Source organism: Balaenoptera ricei, chromosome 9 (genome assembly GCF_028023285.1).
Source record: "Balaenoptera ricei isolate mBalRic1 chromosome 9, mBalRic1.hap2, whole genome shotgun sequence".
NCBI classification, from domain to species: domain Eukaryota; kingdom Metazoa; phylum Chordata; class Mammalia; order Artiodactyla; family Balaenopteridae; genus Balaenoptera; species Balaenoptera ricei.
Window position 1 is genome coordinate 74,217,385 of NC_082647.1, and position 19,098 is coordinate 74,236,482.

The 19,098-nt window shown below is 33.5% G+C and overlaps 1 protein-coding gene across 2 annotated transcripts in view; it reads left to right on the plus strand.

Annotated features, from left to right (window-relative positions):
* The window catches only part of ITGB8 (integrin subunit beta 8), a 95,393-nt gene that overhangs the window by 41,602 nt on the left and 34,693 nt on the right, over nt 1–19,098 (plus strand). For both annotated transcript variants that reach the window (XM_059933972.1, XM_059933971.1), the window contains exons 3-6: nt 546–717; nt 9,450–9,696; nt 11,082–11,247; nt 11,828–11,986. In XM_059933972.1, the coding sequence (XP_059789955.1) occupies nt 546–717; nt 9,450–9,696; nt 11,082–11,247; nt 11,828–11,986 (744 nt within the window). The remainder of the gene's footprint in view (nt 1–545; nt 718–9,449; nt 9,697–11,081; nt 11,248–11,827; nt 11,987–19,098) is intronic.

Consider the following 19,098-nt stretch of genomic DNA (forward strand, 5'->3'; position numbering starts at 1 on the left):
TGTATAAGAAGTCGGAGAATTTTTAGTCTAAGAAATATAGATTTCCAATTCATTCTTTTATGAATTTTCAGTACCTAATGAGGCATGTGATTTCTAAGGACTTGCTCTGACATTCCAAACATAATAGTATATAGTAAACATACCAGTTGGGTTCTTTGAGAACTGAAGCTTACATGTGGAACCACACTGAATGGTCTATTTTGGCTAAATTTTCTTTTGGAGCAGTATTTCCAAAGTAAAATATTTAGGAAGAATTAAGTTGGTATAATTTTACAGTGATCAGTTAACAGTATTTAAAGTACTTAGTTTAAATCTCCTTTTTAATATTCATTTTCTTCTTTCAAAATAAGATTTAGAAATTAAAGCTTTATTTAAGACAAATTTGCCAGTATTCTTATTGGAAACATGCAGCTATTCTTAATAGTTGTATAATTTGTACAATATCGGAAGATGGCTTCTTTGCAGTGTTTGTTATGTGGTTTTCTTTGGTTATAACTGAGATGATATGCACTAAAAACATCAGTGATTTTCCTTCTTTTAAACAGGATTTCATTTCAGGTGGATCAAAGAATGAACGTTGTGATATTGTTTCCAATTTAATAAACAAAGGCTGCTCAATTGATTTGATAGAATACCCATCTGTGCATGTAACACCAAGTGAAAATGAAATCAATACCCAGGTGACACCAGGAGAAGTGCTGATTCAGCTACGTCAAGGTATGGTTATTTTCAAATAAATCAATGATGATTCTTAATTTGACATTATATCTAGCTTTATTTGCTCATATTTAACATTTTATGGCAGGCAGTATTGCTGCAGTAGAAATAAGAGTGGGCTCAGAATCAAGAAATCAGAATTCTAGTCTTTCTTATGACTATAGCTAGCTGTGTGGCCTCGGACACTCTCTGCAAACCTGACCACACTATATTATAATTATGTGTTTCCAAACTTGATCACATTGTACTATAATTGTGTTCCTATGCCACTGCCAGCTCTGGAAGAAAGAGAACATGTTTTATTCCACTCTGTTTCTCCAATGCCTAACAGAGTGCTGGCATGTAGTAAGCACTCCATAAGTGTTTGCTGAATTTGTTAGTTGATTAATTAGTAAGAGATGTGAATTAAGCTAAGTCTTAGAGCCTTTGTGATAAGCTTTTAAACAGAAAACTATAATTCATAATTATCATAATTAACTTGAGATGCTTTGGCCCCTGAGAGTAACATACACTTTTCCTCCAATACTTCTCTTATACTTATCCTTCCACACCACTGTATTGCACATGTAGCAGGCCACTGGAAATTATTCATTTTCTCCAGTGCCAGAGAATCCCAATGAACTAACTACATATGGCAAGATAAGTTCAGGTACAAAGATATGCATCACTCAACTAGATACATTTAGTTTTAAGTGGTATGCAATTGCCTTCAAGCCATCATTATTTCATTTTGGGTGGTCTTGTCCTGTCATTAAACTTTTGAATATCCATTATCGACATATGACTTCCCAATTCCAAAGCTGAGCTACTTTTCCCAGACTCTTGGATTACCAAAATAACGAAATCCATTTCTTTCTTGGCCCTAGGCATATTCCCAGCTTCCAATTAAAACTGTGCACTTCACCATATCCAACAATTATACAGCCCAGTATGGACATAAATGAGTGACAGCTGGAAAGGGATACACAAAAATTAAAGTAACTAGGTTGGTAAGATTATGACACTTGCCACCTTCTATTGCTGCCATAGCAAAATACCATACACTAAGTGGCTTAAACAACAGAAATTTATTTTCTCAAAGTTCTAGGAGCTAGGAAATCTAAGATCAAGGTGCTGGCAGATTCGGTTTCTGGAGAGGGAGAGAGAATGACAGACAGACAGAAAAGGAGCTCTCTGTTGTCTCTACATATAAGGGCACTGAATCCACCATGAGGACCCCACCCTCAGGACCTCATCTATATTTAGTCATCTCCCAAAGGCTCCATCTCCAAACACCATCACATTGTGAGTTAGGGCTTCAACATAGAAATTTGGCTGGGGGGTGGGGGGCAGGGAGGGGACAAAATTCAATCCATAATCCTTGATATATAAAATAATGTTTTCAAAGGCCATGAAATATTTTTAGAAATTAATTACATTTTATACAAGAAAACTGAACTCCAAAAAGTGAAACTTTTTATAGGCCAACATCTCTGAACACCTCGCAATAAAATTTAAAATCAATACAAGAGGAGAAACAAATATTAAATAATAGAGAAACAAAGAAAAGCTTTTCCTAAATAAATTCTATCTCCAAGAATAAATCAAAACTCTAGTCATAGACTATTTAATAATAACAATAATAACAACACACATCATAACATAATGGGATGTGTTCAAAGTTGCTCTCAGGATAATTCAAAACTTTAAATGCTTTTATTATTAAAGAAGAATGAAGCATCCAGATAAAGGTATAGGAACAACAAAAACAAAATAACCATAAGGAAAACAAGAGGAAGAAATTCATAAGTTAAGGAAAAAAAACAAAATGAAATGCAAAATAGAAATAAAAAAGTAAAATGAACGTATAAATCCAAAATCTGGTTATTTGTAAAGCCCAATGAAATAGACAAATTGTTGGCAAAGCTAATTAAGAAAAAAGGACAAAAAGCAAATGACCTGATTATACAGACCATAACCAGAGAAACAAATATTGGGTAAAAAAAAACTTTAAGAAAATATTAAAAATGGTTAAATGTATTAAATGTGGTAATATATATAAATTGTGATAATAAAGATAATTTTCTAGGAAAATATACATGACTAAAATTGACTCAAGAAGAGGGAAACCCCTAAGAAACCTAATAAAGATATAAGAAGTTAAGAAAATTATAAAAGAAACCCCCCCTAAAAACATTAGGTCTAAATGTTTTCATGGGAAGAAATGATTTCATGTTCCCCTAAACATTTAAGGAACACATTATCCCTATGCTACATAAACTCTTCCATGGTTTTAGAGAAGGCATAGAAGCTACTCAATTTTTACAAGCTTATAACTCTAGTATCAAATCCCTAATAACATTTTAAGAAATCAAATTAAACTGCATGTGATAATAAAAAGCAATGTCACCATACAAGTAGATTTAACCTAGGGTAGTTGATTGTCTTAAAATTAATGTATTTTTATCATCTTAGTTTGCCAAAAGAAGAAAAATATATATTGTTATCTCAATAGATGCCCAAAATCATACAATAAAAATTTAGTATCCATTCCTGCCCAAACCAAAATTGAAGACTACTTCTTTAATATGTATTAAAATCCTTTTGAAAGTTTTACATAAAAGCAATCAGACAAGAAAACCGAATACGAGTTATCAACATTTTGAAAAGATAAAGCAAAATTATCATTATATGTCTACCTGGAAATCCAGGCAAATCAACGAAAACTAACTATTAAAATTAAAAATAAAAGGCCATGGCAGGAAATTTTTTAAATATTCAAAAATCAATGAATTTCCTATACAGTATTAAATATAACTTAAAAAGGGATCATTTCAAAGCAGCAACCTAAAATGTAAACTGCTTAGTGATTAACTTTCTAAAAAATATGTAGAGAAAAAAAAAAAAAATATGTAGAGTCTATTGTGCTACGTAAAACACAGTATGAATAGATGCAGAAGAATTTTATGTTCCTGAATAGGAAAACAATATTATAAAAATAACAGTTTTCTATAAATATATTCTAGTAATGTAACAAAATCTAAGTGAATCAATAAATGTAAGACAGTCCCAATCAAATTTAAATGCAGTTTGTTTAAACAAATCTTCAGTGATACTCATTATACATGTATCTATCTATTTCTATCTATCTATCTCTCCATATATATAACAACATATATATTTAGGATACATTCCTAGGAATAGATTTACTAGGTCATGTATATTACCAGATTATTCACAAGAAAAATTCATGTCCAGTTAGGCTTTCAAGAGTCAACCTCGCCCATTCTCATTCTTTTTAATCTCTTCAGTTTGTTAAGTGTAACTAGTCCATTAGCTGTTTTCTTTTGTCTTTTTCCTATTACTAGAAAGCGTGAACATTTTTCTTAAGCTTATCAACTATCTTTATCTCTCCATTTTGTGTGTGATTTGCCCCTCCATACAAATTTGCTTATTTTTCTCATTGAATATTAATTTTCAAGAGCCAACAGATGAGGCTTATCATATATTATTTACCTCTAAAAAATATGATTAATAGCCTTTAAAAATGTCTTGCTCTTTTTTAAATACTTGAGATTTGAAAATTACAAGGAGCATTTTTTTATACTGGTATGTTACTTTTAAATTTATACACTTAAATGAATTTAGTCTGTTCTCTTCTGTAGACATAATGGTGGCTGAATCCTCCTGAGACTATAAATTAACAGTTCAAAAGTTGGGAAGTTATTTCAGTGCTGTAGATAAGCAATGGCAGTAATGGTAACAAGGCAGGAGAAAAATGGCCAGACTTGAGAGATAATCCGGAGGTTTCATCCCCAGGAATTGGTGATTGATGAGTATGGGAACACCTGGGCTCTGGCTCGAGCATCTAGGTGAGGTGGAAAGGCTGCTCTTTGTGGAGGGGGTGAGTCTGAGTTCAAACAGACATCTTGAGTTAACGTAGTGACTTATCCGTTAGAGGCTGGAGTTCTGAGGAGAGATAGGGTTGGAGATAGAGAAGCTGGAGATGTCAACATGAGGCAGTAAGTGAAGGTAGTATGAATGAGATCATGGGAGTAGGAGAATCAAAAGACAAATGCTCAATGTCTATGTCTATCATTACAGGGTTTGATTTTAGTCAATTCCCCAATCCTCATGAATTTCTGTGTGAAAATAGTGTAACTGTCTAATGTGTATGTTATCTTTCCAATATAGCTATGACAGAACTATATTTTTATAATCTGCATATATAGCAAATAATTATTAAAATAGATTTAATAAGTTCATCTAAAAGTGCATCGTGGCATCAAAGACATGCCAGCTTTGGCATATAATATATAAAGCTGTATTTTACCAACTCCAGATATATAGGAACCTCATTCCTTACAATGTAAAAGTCCTTTGCACCCTAACACATATATAAGAGTTGAGGGTCTGGTATAATGAATACCTAAGTGTAAAATACATTTATTCCCTAATTTTAATTTTGATTTATTAGATTTATTTATAGATAATCACTTTATTCTTACCTGATGAAAATTCATGACCTTCAATGTAGCATTTATTAAGGATTTTAAAAAGTTTTTATTTTTAAAAATAAAAATATTTCTATTACATCATATACTAAGTTTTTAAAGGAATGTTAGGGCTATATAAAATATGTATATAACTGAATATTTTAAATGAGATTTAAAAAAGATATTTTCTTTTACTTTTCACTTCTTAAACTATACTTTTTAAATTTTTTACCTATCAATTTTATGGCAAAATAATAACAGAAATAGGCTACTAATCCTAGTTTATGTCCCCTGAGAACAGTGAAATGAAATGAAATCTTTAGGAAGATAGGTGAGAGAAGATAATTCTCGATTTCTGTTTCAGAAGTAATATAATGTATATGACAAGGATTAGTATAATTTGTACTTCACTAATTGAAGAAAAGGTTTCAAACTTGATTCATTTTAATACTGTAAAGAAAAAAAGTTCTTTAGTGTAGCTTAATTTAAAATGTAAAATTTTTCAGGTATTCTTCTTGAATTCAAAACTTTTTTCAAAAAACCTAAAAATATATAGTCATGCATTTTTCCTCCACAACACCTGGCACATATCCCCCATTTTATCCCACACAGAAATCCAGAAATGTGCTGGAGTCTGTACCTTGCTGTTTCAAACTAGTCTTATTCTTGGGACTTCTCCTTCCCCTGCTCAAGGATAATGAATAGAAATTGGCAGCTCTTTCTTCCTGCTACAGTTCTCCATATTTTCTTATGGCTTTTCAGTTTCATCTTATGCAGAATATTTCTTAGTTATCTTTTCTTAATATCCAGTCATGTTTGTTGTAGCCAGCTCTTCAGAGATACTCACGCCATTATGTAAGTGATTTAAAACTCATTCGAACAACTTTAGTTTTTTGGTCTATTCAAACCAATATTGGCAATAGCTCTAAGTAGGTCTCAACTTTCCTCCAAGTCCTCTTTCTTATTCTATGTCACAGACTCTTTTCTTGGCTTTAAAGTTAATCAAAGGAATAGGGTTTGAGCCTTTAGAATCTCAAATTATGAGAATGAAGCTTTCCTGGAGATAATGTAAGTGGTTGCATAAATATTTTGGGGCCAGATGATACTCTTTTCCTCTTATAGAGAGAAACTATTTAAGATCTCCCTAAACTATGGGAAAGAAGTTATAAATATTAGCTTCTTACTGTGGTATATATATGGGCCTTTTGAAATGCTGTATCAAAATATTCTTCATATATAGTTTAAAGAACATTTATGAGTGGCTATGCATGTACCAAACCCAGAGGCTTCAGAGATGAATAAACAGTTCTTATCCTAATGTTGTTCTATCTAATGTTAGAATAGTTCTATCTAATGTTGGATAGAACAGTTCTATCTATTATCTGTTCTAACATTAGAACAGATCTAATGTTAGAATCTAGTAATACTAATGGTAATAATTACTAATGTCTATATATTTACTGTGTACCAAATACTGTGGTAAATATTTTATGTGGATCACTGCACTTAGTAGCTCTTACCCACTAAAAGAATCCACCCCCACATAGCTCCTCTCTCAGAGTAGCATTTAAGACATTGCTGCTGGAATTTATATCACAGTGGTGATGGCCGCAGATATTGTCTTATTTTTAGATGTGTTTCTTTCTCATTTGATATATTCAAAACCTCTTTAATGTCATCTTCCCTTTGAGCCCAGTGTTGGTGGCACCCCAGTAGGAACTGAATGGCGATTTTATCCAGGGACATGGTATTCATGTTCCCATGAAAAGGTATTTCTACTGCCTCCGAGAGAAGGTTTCTCCATCATATATAATTATCCAATCCAAAGCCAACTTGAGAGCATAATGTGGGCAATGTCTCAGGCTCATGGGCAAAATGTGGTAATCTAAGCTTGGCCCCTTCAGCTTCCTCCTTAACAAGCAGAGTGGGGTTTGGGGTCAGCCTATGTAGGGCTGCCCACCTTAAGCTTACTACTTAAAGCTAGAACCTTTTAGGAAACTCAAGGGCCTTGCAGTTTAAAAGTAGCGATTATCATTCTCTCCAGCGATGAGTAAAAGGCCTGTGTACAGAAAGATTCTCCTTTCTCCTTTAGTGAAAACTTGTCTTACTGAGGTGTCAGCCCACGCTGAGGTCTTCAACTGACCCAGGTACATGTGCTAACGCCAGCACCTATGTAATCAAAATCAAGCTACAGCAGCCTGCATCCTCTAACCATGGCCATTTGGCAAGGCTTCCTAAAAGCCCTCTTCTTTGCTGAGGCCAGTGAGACTAGGATTCGCTTGCTAGGCTATGAGCAGCTGACATGTGCTGAAGGCCCCTGTGTGGCTAGCATTTTACTGGAGCTCCCTGAATAGCTCAGGCCTCCAAGGCCTGTGCTTTTGTTGATGCTATGTAGACTCTGCCTGTTGGCTGAGATAACCAACCAATAATATAACAACTCACACAATACGCTGAATATCTGGTACATTTTTCGATGACTCTATAAAAATAGGCAGCCATTCATCTTTAGACAGAGCCACCATAAACTATAATGATCCATCAAGATGAAAATACCATGTGGCCAGTTCCTAATGCCTTCAGCCATATGTCCAAGTCAACAGTTAAAAAACAACTACACAACTTTAAAAAAATTAAAAATTAAATGCTGACCCACACATTAAAATTCAAGCTCCTCCACACGAACCACACTCCCCAATATGCTCCATTTCTATTTCTCATCGATCCAGCCCTGTCTACCAGATTCTATCATTCTTCTGAATTAAACTTCTCTACCCAAATTGCAGGACACTTCCACATGGGCAGGATTTTTCACCAGATACTTGGAAAGCAGAGCCAAATATATGTTCACTGGAGGCAGCCCAGCTCCTAAAAAAAAGGAGTGAAAGAGTTGACTGGGCTGGGCTATGCAAGCCCAATTTCTCCTCCCAAACTCTTGGGCTGAAAATCCAAGAATGTTATAATAAAGAAGTTTCCTGCATTTAAAGGCAAATTAGGAATAAGTAAATAGCCCCTTTTTCCCATAATTAATATTACAGACCAAAAAACCTTACTATTTTTAATACATTCCATAATCTGGCTGAAGAACATTTGATTTGTGAAGTAAGTTTTAAAATATTGCTATTTTTAATCATATTAAGACTGGAAATATGATTTGATAAATTGTAAGATTCCTTTAATAAGTAGATCAGGCTACCAATTATGTATACAAATTGGTATTTATTAAAAAATTTTTTCCACTCAAAATATTCCCCATGTACAAATAATTAATGACTTACAAGCATTTGCTTTATTATTTAAAAAAGTAAAATTCACAAACTTCCTGTATTTAAATTGATAACTTTTCATCATGTACTTTAAAAAGTTAAATACAGAAGTACTAACTCTGTAGGGTACCAGATCCTTGTATCACTTGATAATGGACAGAAAACTAAATAAAACTGTATTGCAAAGACAGTTTGTCTTTTGGAGGCTCCAGCAATTCTCCTTATGGTGACCCTCTCTACTCATCCAGTTTCTTTGCCCCTGTGATCCCTCTTCAACATATGTTTATCATGCACCCATTATGCATTGGACAAATGCTGTCCCCTACATTGTCTAGGTCCTCAATGTGGCACTGCTGCGTATCATTCTTCAGACCACTGTCTCATTTCTTCTTACAACTAACCGTTGGGGAGAATCTAATCAAGTAACTCATAATGAGGTAGGAATGATTTTGAATAGCTTAATGTACTTCTCAGTACCAGAGTTTTCACATCTCATATGTAAATATGCCTTAACCCAAAAGAATGAATCTACACCTGCATCCAATAAGGGGTAAATTTTCTTAGAATACCTTTCTGGCTGTCTTCATATCTAAAAGCAACCTGAAAACAAACACAGACACCTACTCTCTCTTATGATAGAATGCTGCTTGCCATTTGTGCTGTGCTTTACTAGACACTAGAAATACAGGTTCATATGGTGATAAATATATTCCCTATTACATTTATGTTGAGCTGGTCTATTTGCTATTATCTCTATCTGCCCTATAGAATTATGAGAAATGCATTGTAGAAGTTGGAGACTAAGACATTGGTATGTCTGGGATGGTACGGTTTCCAAACTGCCTTGAAATTATTCTGGAATATTCCCAATTTCATTCATTATGCACAAATTTGTGATAATTGTTCTACACCTAAAATGTGACTGACGTATTGATAGCTTAACCTGAGATGTTTAAAATGAATACTATACTATGTTTGCCTTTCTTTGAACTAGGAGCTGAAGCTAATTTTATGCTGAAAATTCATCCTCTGAAGAAATATCCTGTGGATCTTTATTATCTGGTTGATGTCTCAGCATCAATGCACAATAATATTGAAAAATTAAATTCAGTTGGAAATGATTTATCTAGAAAAATGGCATTTTTCTCCCATGACTTCCGCCTTGGATTTGGCTCATACGTTGATAAAACAGTTTCACCATACATTAGTATCCATCCAGAAAGAATTCATAATCAATGCAGGTATCTAATATTTGACGTGGACTTCCTAATGCTAAACAAATTTAAGATCTTATAAAACCTCATTTTGTTCTTAAATCAAAGACTTACTAAATTTTATATTTTTGTTTTAATTAAATGATAAATGAAAATATGTATAGAAGAAGTATGTTCCTATCTGAAAACTTCTGAGACTGAAGGGTGGCTTTTTACTTTATATTTCTTCAAATATCATTCACTTAGTTCCTATTACAAAAAACACAAATAATATTAGTAATTTTGGATAAACCTCCAATAATCAGGCTACCACATATATATATAAAATACCTCTTTGAAATTTCTGTATTCCTTTTTTGATTGCTCCAAATTTGCCGAATTAAGGTTTATCAAATTCAAAGTACTTATTTTGCCAGTATTGCATCTATATTTCCATTACTGTATTGTGACTGTTTATAATTACATTGCTTATGATGTGATTTCAAAGAAAACTCAGCTAGCACATGGAGGGTAGGTAGGTCAAAAGATGAGAATTTTTTTGCTAGAAAGAGCCCTTTTTCTTATCATTTTGGAACAGCATATTCCCTACTATGAAAGGAAAACAGACCTTTAAAACATGAATTTCTCACACGATACTTAGCCTGTAGAATTTTCAGAGAGAAATATAAATGTGTTCGGTTCTTCCTTAACAAAACATTTCATTTTATCATCTTCTTTCCTACTTCCATGAATTGCCCAGATCATTTACAGTATATACTCTAATTTACCAAAACAACTCTGCTTTCTGTTGTAGAGGAACAAGACCGATGCCTCTCCACATGGAGCTTCACACACCTTCTCCCCAAATACAACTGCACCTGAGGAATGATCCTCACCTTTGGGGACATTATGGGATTCTCAAAACAATTTTAATGAATTTTGACCATTCATCAATAATCCTACACCAAGCATCACTTTAAAATTAGCAAAATATTTTAAAATATCGAACAGTAGTACAATATTTTAACTGAATTCCTAAAAACATTTCCCAAAAAGTGTTTTTCAGCTGTTCCATGGGCAAATGTGATAGGAAATCACTGTAAATTCTCATCTCCTCTTAAAAATTAACAGTGCATATTAGCATAATAAAAGCCCTTAGGTGTCCTATATTAAAGAAACATGTTTAATCTTCTTTATGTTTTGACAACCAAGGCATTATATTCCTACATGCAAAGAAATATTCACCAATATTGAGCTTTTCTCTGATTTTATAAAATACAGATTTTCTCTAATAAAATTTTCTTGGCAAAAAAAAAAAAAGGTATTCCCTTCTCACATCAACCACACACTTTTACTATGACTATGAGTAGTATTTTGGATCTTTGAAGGACGCATAGTAAAACAGAATTTGCATTTCTTCTATACCCATATAGTGACTACAACTTAGACTGTATGCCTCCCCATGGGTATATCCATGTGCTGTCTTTGACGGAGAACATCACTGAGTTTGAAAAAGCAGTTCACAGACAGAAGATCTCTGGAAATATAGATACACCTGAAGGAGGTTTTGATGCTATGCTTCAGGCAGCTGTCTGTGAGGTAAGAAGTTTCACATTATTGAATATTTGCTCAGATGAAAAATTCTCCAAGAATTTAGGATTTTTCTCTTTGATTTATGGAGTGAAAACATAGCATAGAAGAATACATTCTTCTCCTATCTGTTATTCATCACCAGTATTATTCATTTTGGTATGTGTTCAGGACAGAGGGGCTAAATTAGGAGAGGGTTATAAATAGGAAAAGATAAAAGGGAAAGAATAACTTCTGCACTTGGAAAATCATTTCCAAAAGGGCTGCTCTTTTCACTCACTACTCTCCAAGGAAAAAACAGAAATAGCTTGTTGTCCTACTCACATCACAGTGGGCAGTCTGTACTTCATAAACCTGGCTTGTTCTTCCTCTGTGGAACACCAGAAGTCTCTAGCCAGGAGATAGTGTGGTCAAACGGCTGTGGAAGAGGATATACAAATAAAAGTTAATACTATTTATGAAACAGCATTGAATTTATGCACATCATTCTAGCCTGACTTAATGTTTTAAATTTAATGTTTACTTGAAATGAAGACCATAGTAAAGGTCTATGTTATTGTACAAGATCTAATTACATGTTTATTTTAAGAGTCACATTGGATGGCGAAAAGAAGCTAAAAGATTGCTGCTGGTGATGACAGATCAGACATCTCATCTTGCTCTAGATAGCAAATTGGCAGGCATAGTGGTGCCAAATGACGGAAACTGCCACCTGAAAAACAACGTCTACGTCAGATCAACGAGCATGGTAATACAGCAATAGCCTATTAGTAGTTATGACTCTTCTGGTTACAATATAAGTTTAAATTGGCAATTCAGCTGTCCTTGTACCAAGAAATTACCTAAAGGATCATGATGCAGAGTCAGGATAAGTCATGAAAGACAAGTTACAGAACAATGCAGTCTATAAATTCTGCTCAATAAAATATAAGGCTGAAATACTTTGATAATATCTAGTAGCTGACTCTCTAATGTCCTACAAAGCACTGTATAATTTATGAAAATAAGAGTGATAGAAGAGCTTACTTTTTACTCAACTGAAGGATCTTAAAAGGAAAAGAGCATATACATATACGTTTGCCTTACTAGTTTACTTATAACTACTACAGGGTTAGTATTGAAAAACATATTAGAGATTAAGAAGAATGTATTTGGCTTGAGGAATCCTCGCAGTAAAATAGACAGAATCAAAGTAGAGACTAGGGGAAAAAAGGACTAAAACAAAACCGGCTTTCAATTTTATACCTCACTCCTTCCTTCTGAAGTTTATCTATATTTAAGGGCTCTTTTGTTTAAACAGTGCATATCTGGATTGCTTCCTGAGGGTTAGTTTCGGCTCTGAATCATATATTTAAATACAATCTCTTAGAACAACATCTTTCCCAGCATTAGCTATTCTGCATGTAGAAAATAACTGCATAAAGCATCATTTACTTGTGACGTGACACCTACTTATACAGGCATGCAAATATTAGAACAAAAGCTTCCAAACTTTCTTATACTGCGGTACCTAGTGTCTTAGTAATCTTTTCCCTCGTACACGTAGGCAAAACAAGCAAACAAACAGCCTGACAGTTCTGTTTATTAAGTAGTTAGGTCCAAATAACATAACTATTTAGTCCTAAAAACTTAGTAGCCAGTTAAAAAAATAATACACATGAACATCAAAAAATATATATGTGTGTATATATATATATATATATATGTATAGTTTGTCATTCTTAGTAAATAAGTTACAATGGGAACTTCCCAAGCCTTGGAATCGGACTAGATATAACCATCCTCACTTCCTGTTCCGCACTGATTTTCACGTTGCCCAGTTTTGCAAAGATATGCCATCATCTAAAAGAACAGAGCCAAATGTAATGGTAAAGCTGTGAACCACCTCCAGCTAGTAGTTCATGGGTACCTGACAGATGCCACGTATTACTGTGCTTCCCTTAAAAATTCAAGATATTTTGAGGTACCCTGGTGAGTGTACTGCAGTGCTCTCAGGCACCTCATGCACAGTTTGGGAAATGCAATATTAGAAGCATATAAATTATGCTGAAATGTGTGTGGTTCCCATGAGTGAAATTTAAATAGTTTAAATTTTGTTAATCTGAAACATTCTACCAGACTTTTTGAAAGTCTAGAGCAGCAACTGTTATTACCGCATAAAACAAGTTCAACCCTTGGTTGGTTTAGATTCTTGAAAGCAGCCTCAACATTTAAAGATTTTAAAAAATAACTAGAATTTGAATTTTAAATTTTAGGATTTGGAGTTATTCCCTTAGTGTCTTTCTCTTTGCTAATTCTCTTCTACTCAGCCACATTTCACTTTGGTAGACCCATCCACTTTAATTTAGTCATTTATTATCTTTTCTTCCATTCAACCTCTTTTAATCTGAGATAGAGTTCTAATTCATTTACTGGGAGTGGAGGAGAAGACAAGAGGAACTATTCTATTGTGAGACAAGTAGAAGCTTTTTTTTTTTTAAAGGGAAAATAATAATCACATTATTCTCAAATTGCATTGCATTATCGTTTTGAAGTTTTGCCAAGTCACTGAAGTCATCGCTCCATAACTGTATTTTAGAGGGTGCTGTTGCTCATATAGGAAGGATTCCTTAAGGCAAAGAAATGTTCTCATACTTTTAGACATATGCCATGCCATATAACCTTATGGACACAAATTATAATTCTGATGGAATTTTACACAGTGTTTGGGCTCTTATGATATCAGGAATTTGGACAAACTATCATGAACTTCATTTGCTTTCTTGAAAATTGTTTTACCTACTTAAAACAATGAACCTTCCACATGTCACTGATACGTATTGAATAAACCAAGGAGTAGTGTATTTATTAATACCTTAGAAGAATATTTTTATCTCATTTATCCCAGGTCTGTGTTTTAAGGGATCCTCTTCTTAAGAAGTTCATTCCCTTCATTTCCAGGGACACTGCCCTAAAACAAAAGAAGCTGAAGCATTTTGATTGATCCCTTGACTATGTGTTTATATACACAAGGTGTACTACTGCTCTGAAACCTCCTACATCCAAAGCTACCCTGAGCCTAATAAGCATATGTACCTGCTTATTTTAAAATGACCTCCATTCTCTCCTATTCAGCCATTATAGAGGAATTTAAAAAGGTATAATTTAGACAAGCAATCAAACACTTTGCTTCTTGGCTTTATCTCTAGCAGCCAATACCAGTAATGTTGAATAGTACCTGAGCTTCTTGGGCCAAGACTCTGGTTCTTTCATTTTTAAAAGGAACTGATAAAAGACCTTTTACATGTCTAAATTACATGGTCCAGAGTTCTACTGCTTATTCACCTAGCTATTTCATGAGGGTCAATGTGAATTCCAGAATAATAACATCTACCCTGTCTTCAGTTTTTATTAACTGAAACCACATATGTACATACAGTATCAGTATACTGCATACAGTACAGTGTATACAGTATGAAATTTATCTTTACAACAACTTGGTAAGGTAGTCATAATTATCTTTCTTTTATAAACAGGAAAACTGAGGGGAGAAGAAATTAAGAATGTTGACTGAGGACAGACAGCTAAGAAGTTAATAAGTGGCAGAGCTAGGGCTCAATCGAGTTCAATCTTTTATTAAAATCTATATTCTTAACCACTTTGCCACAGTGTCTCAAGGGAAAACTAGAATAAATAGAGCAGTGAAGTTCTTGCTATAGTTTCTGCTCTAACTTTCTAGTTACAGTCTTACTTATAGAAGAAATAAAGCAGATAATTTGGCTTACTTAAATTACATAACATGATAAAATTTTAAACAGTTTAAGCATTGTTACATTTTATATATGGCCATTGGCAAATAATATTATAGTATTAAATAAATTACCTTTTCCACTGCTTTTTCTCCAATTGCCAATATGAAAAGCTTGAGTAGTAATGTAGTTTTATAATTTACCAGTAATAATGCCAGCTTAAAATAAGGAATTGTTTCTAAAATGGTAGAGGTTAGTATAAAAATTGTTAATGGTGTAGAAGACAGGTTAATACTGAGGTCCTAGAATTTCACCCTGTCTCCCTACCCAGCTCCTCCAGGGTGATTCCCAACTTCATTCAAAGCCCTCCTCACAACCATTCACCCCATCCTTGGCCAAGAATAACACCAGAGTCTCCAGTAACAATGAAAGGGGCCCAAAGAGCAAATATCTGGAAGAGGCACACAGGTCATGCAATGAACCATTATTAATGGGACTTTCAAATATTGCTGTGACTCTCAGTCCTGATGGAGAGATGCAAATAGGCAAGATCCTACCACATTTCTAATTATATTTAGTAGCTCAGGTATTGTGTTTCTCTCTCTGAGCATTTTTTTTTGTGCCCCATCATATTATGGTCAGTGATTCTTCACCCCTCCTATCATTTAACTCCTCAGAATTCCTTTACTTATTTAGTCTCATGGAAATTACTGATATATAATTATAAGAATAATAACATTAAAATTCTAATATGTCAAAACTAAAGCATATAATAAAAATTTTCACCTTATTTCCTGATTCTTACTTCGTTTTTCTCTGCTTAACACTGCATAAAAAAACTTTTTAAATTAATTAAAGAGATAAGATCAGTTTAGAGTGTTAGCACCTTTGGGTTTTATGAACATGCACCATCAGGAAAATAAAGGGAATATCACTCAGGCTAAATGCACCCAGAAAGTTTTAAGTCCATATGCAGCTGTTTTTTTAAAAAATATTGTTACAACTTTTAGTTAAAGGTAAAGAGAGAACTTCAGCAAGAGAAAAATAAAGAGTCACATACAAGGGAACACCCATAAGTCTATCAGCTGGTTTTACAGCAGACTTTGCAGGCCAGAAGGGAGTGACATGATATACTTAAAGTGTTGAAAGGAAAAAAAACCCTACAACCTAGGATACTCTATACAGCAAGTCATCATTCAGAATTGAAGGAGAGAGAAAGAGCATCTCAGACAAGCAAAAACTAACAGAGTTAATCAACACTAAACCAAACTTCAAAGAAACATTAAAGGGCGTTCTTTAAGTGAAAAAGAAAAGGCTGTAACAAAGAAATAAATTATAGGAAGGGGAAAATGCCACTGGTAAAGGCAGATATATAGTAAAGACAGGGGTTCAACTACCTAAATAAGCTACTACAAAGACAAAAATTGTAGAATCAACTAAAACTACAATAAATAGTTAAGGGATTGATATGAAGATATAAAATATGATATCAAAAACACAAAAGGTGGAGGGGGTAGTAAAAAATGTAGCTCTTTTAGAATGTTCTTGAACTTAAATGACTATCAGTTTAAAACAAGTAGATATAGTTAAAGGTCAACATATATGAACTTCATGATAACCACAAATCAAAAACCCTCAATAGGCATACAAAAACTAAAAAGAAAAGAGATGAGCTAAAGCATACCACTAAACTAAAAAGAGACTAAAACTAAAAAGACATGAACACAAGCATACAACTAAAGAAAATCATCAAACCACAAGGGGATAGACTAAAACAAGAAGACAAAACAGAGAAACAACCAGAAAAAAGTAACAAAATGGCAATAAGCACATACCTACCAATAATCACTTTAAATGTCAATGGACTAAATGCTCCAATCAAAGGACACAGAGTGGCTGATTGGATAAAAAATAACCCATCTATATGCTGTTTATAAGACACTCACTTGAGAGCTAAAGATACACGGACTGAAAGTAAGGGGTTGAAAAATGATATTCTATGCAAATGGAAACAAAAGAAAGCTGAAGCAGCAGACCCTTATCAGACAAAATAGACTTTAAAACAAAGTCTATAACAAAAGACAAAGAGGGAATTATATAATGATAAAGGGATCAATACAAGAAGAGATTACACTCATTAACATATATGTGTCCAAAACGGGAATACATATATAAAATATTAACAAAAATAAAGGGAGAAATGGACAGTAACACAATAATAGTAGGGCACTTTAACATCCCAATGACATCAATGGGGAGATCATCCAGACAGAAAATCAATAAGGGAACAGTGGCCTTAAATGAATCATTAGGCCAGTTGGACTTAATAGATATCTACAGGACATTCCACCCAGAACAGCAGAATGCATATTCTTTTCAAGTGTACACGGAGCATTCTCCAGGATAGATCACATGCTTGTCAATACAAGTCTCAACAAATTTAAGAAAATAGACATTATATCAAGCATCTTTTCTGACCACAATGGCATGAAGCTATAGATCATTTACAGAAAGAAAAATGGGAAAAGAACAAACACATGGAGACTAAACAACATGCTACTAAAAAAACAGTGGTCAATGAAGAAACCAATGAGGAAATCAGAAAATATCTTGAGACAAGACAAATGAAAATGGGAACACAACACTCAAAAATATACGGGGTGCACCAAAAGCAGTTCTAAGAGGGAAGTTAATAGTGATACAGGCCTAACTCAAGAAATAAGAAAAATCTCAAATAAACAGCCTAACTTACCAACTAAAGGAATTAGAAAAAGAAGAGCAAAGTCCAAAGTCAGCAGAAAGAAGGATATAATAAAGATCAAAGCAGAAATAAATAAATTAAAGACACCCCCCCCAAAAAAAACAATAGAAAAGATCAATGAAACCAAGAACTTATTTTTTGAAAAGATAAACAAAATTGATAAGTCTTTAACCAGGTTCATTCAGAAAAAAAAAAGAGAGAGTACCCAAATACACAAGATAAGAAATAAAAGAGGAGAACCTACTGCTGTTATCACAGAAATACAATCATAATAGAATACTATGAACAGTTAATGCCAACAAATTGGACAACCTAGAAGAAATGGATAAATTCCTAGAAACATACAATATTCCAAGACTGAATCAGGAAGAAATAGATAATTTGAATAGACTGATAACTGGTGTTGAAATTGAATCAGTAATCAAAACCTCCCAAACAAAAGTCCAGGACCAAAGGGCTTCACAGGGGAATGCTACCAAACATATAAAGAAGAGTTAATATCTATCTTTCTTAAACTATTTCAAGAAATTGAAGAGGAGGAAACACTTTCAAACTCATTCTATGAAGCCACCATTACCCTGACACCAAAACCAGAGAAAGACAGTACAAAAAAAAGAAAATTACAGGCCAATATCTCTGATGAATATAGATGATTCTATCACTATATGCAGATGACATGATACTGTATATAGAAAACCCTAAAGTCTTCATCAAAAAGCTATTAGCACTAATAAATTAATTCAGTAAAGTTGCAGGATAGAAAATTAATATACAAAAATCTATTGCTTTTCTATACACTAATAATGTATTAGTATTATATATTTTCTCAGGAAGAGAAGGTAAGAAAACAATTCCATTTAAAATCACATCAAAAAGAATAAAATACCTAGGAATAAACTTAACCAAGGAGGTGAAAGACCTATACTCTGAAAACTATAAAGCACTGATGAAGGAAACTGAAAATCATAAAAAGAAATGGAAAGATATCCCATGCTCTTGGATTGGAAGAATTAATATTGTTTAAATGGCCATTCTACCCAAAGCAATCTACAGATTTAATGCAATCCCTATCAAATTACCAATAACATTTTTCACAGAAGTAGAACAAATTATCCTAAAATTTATATGTAATCATGGGAGACCCCAAATTGCCAAAGAAATCTTGAGAAAAAAGAAGAAAGCTGGAGGTATTATGCTTCCTGACTTCAGACTATACTACAAAGCTAAAATAATCAAAACAGTATGGTATTGGCACAATAAGAGACATACAGATCAGCTGAACAGAATAGAGAGCCCAGAAATAAGCCCATGCACATATGGTCAATTAATCTATGACAAAGGAGGCAAGAATATACAGTGGGGAAAAGACAG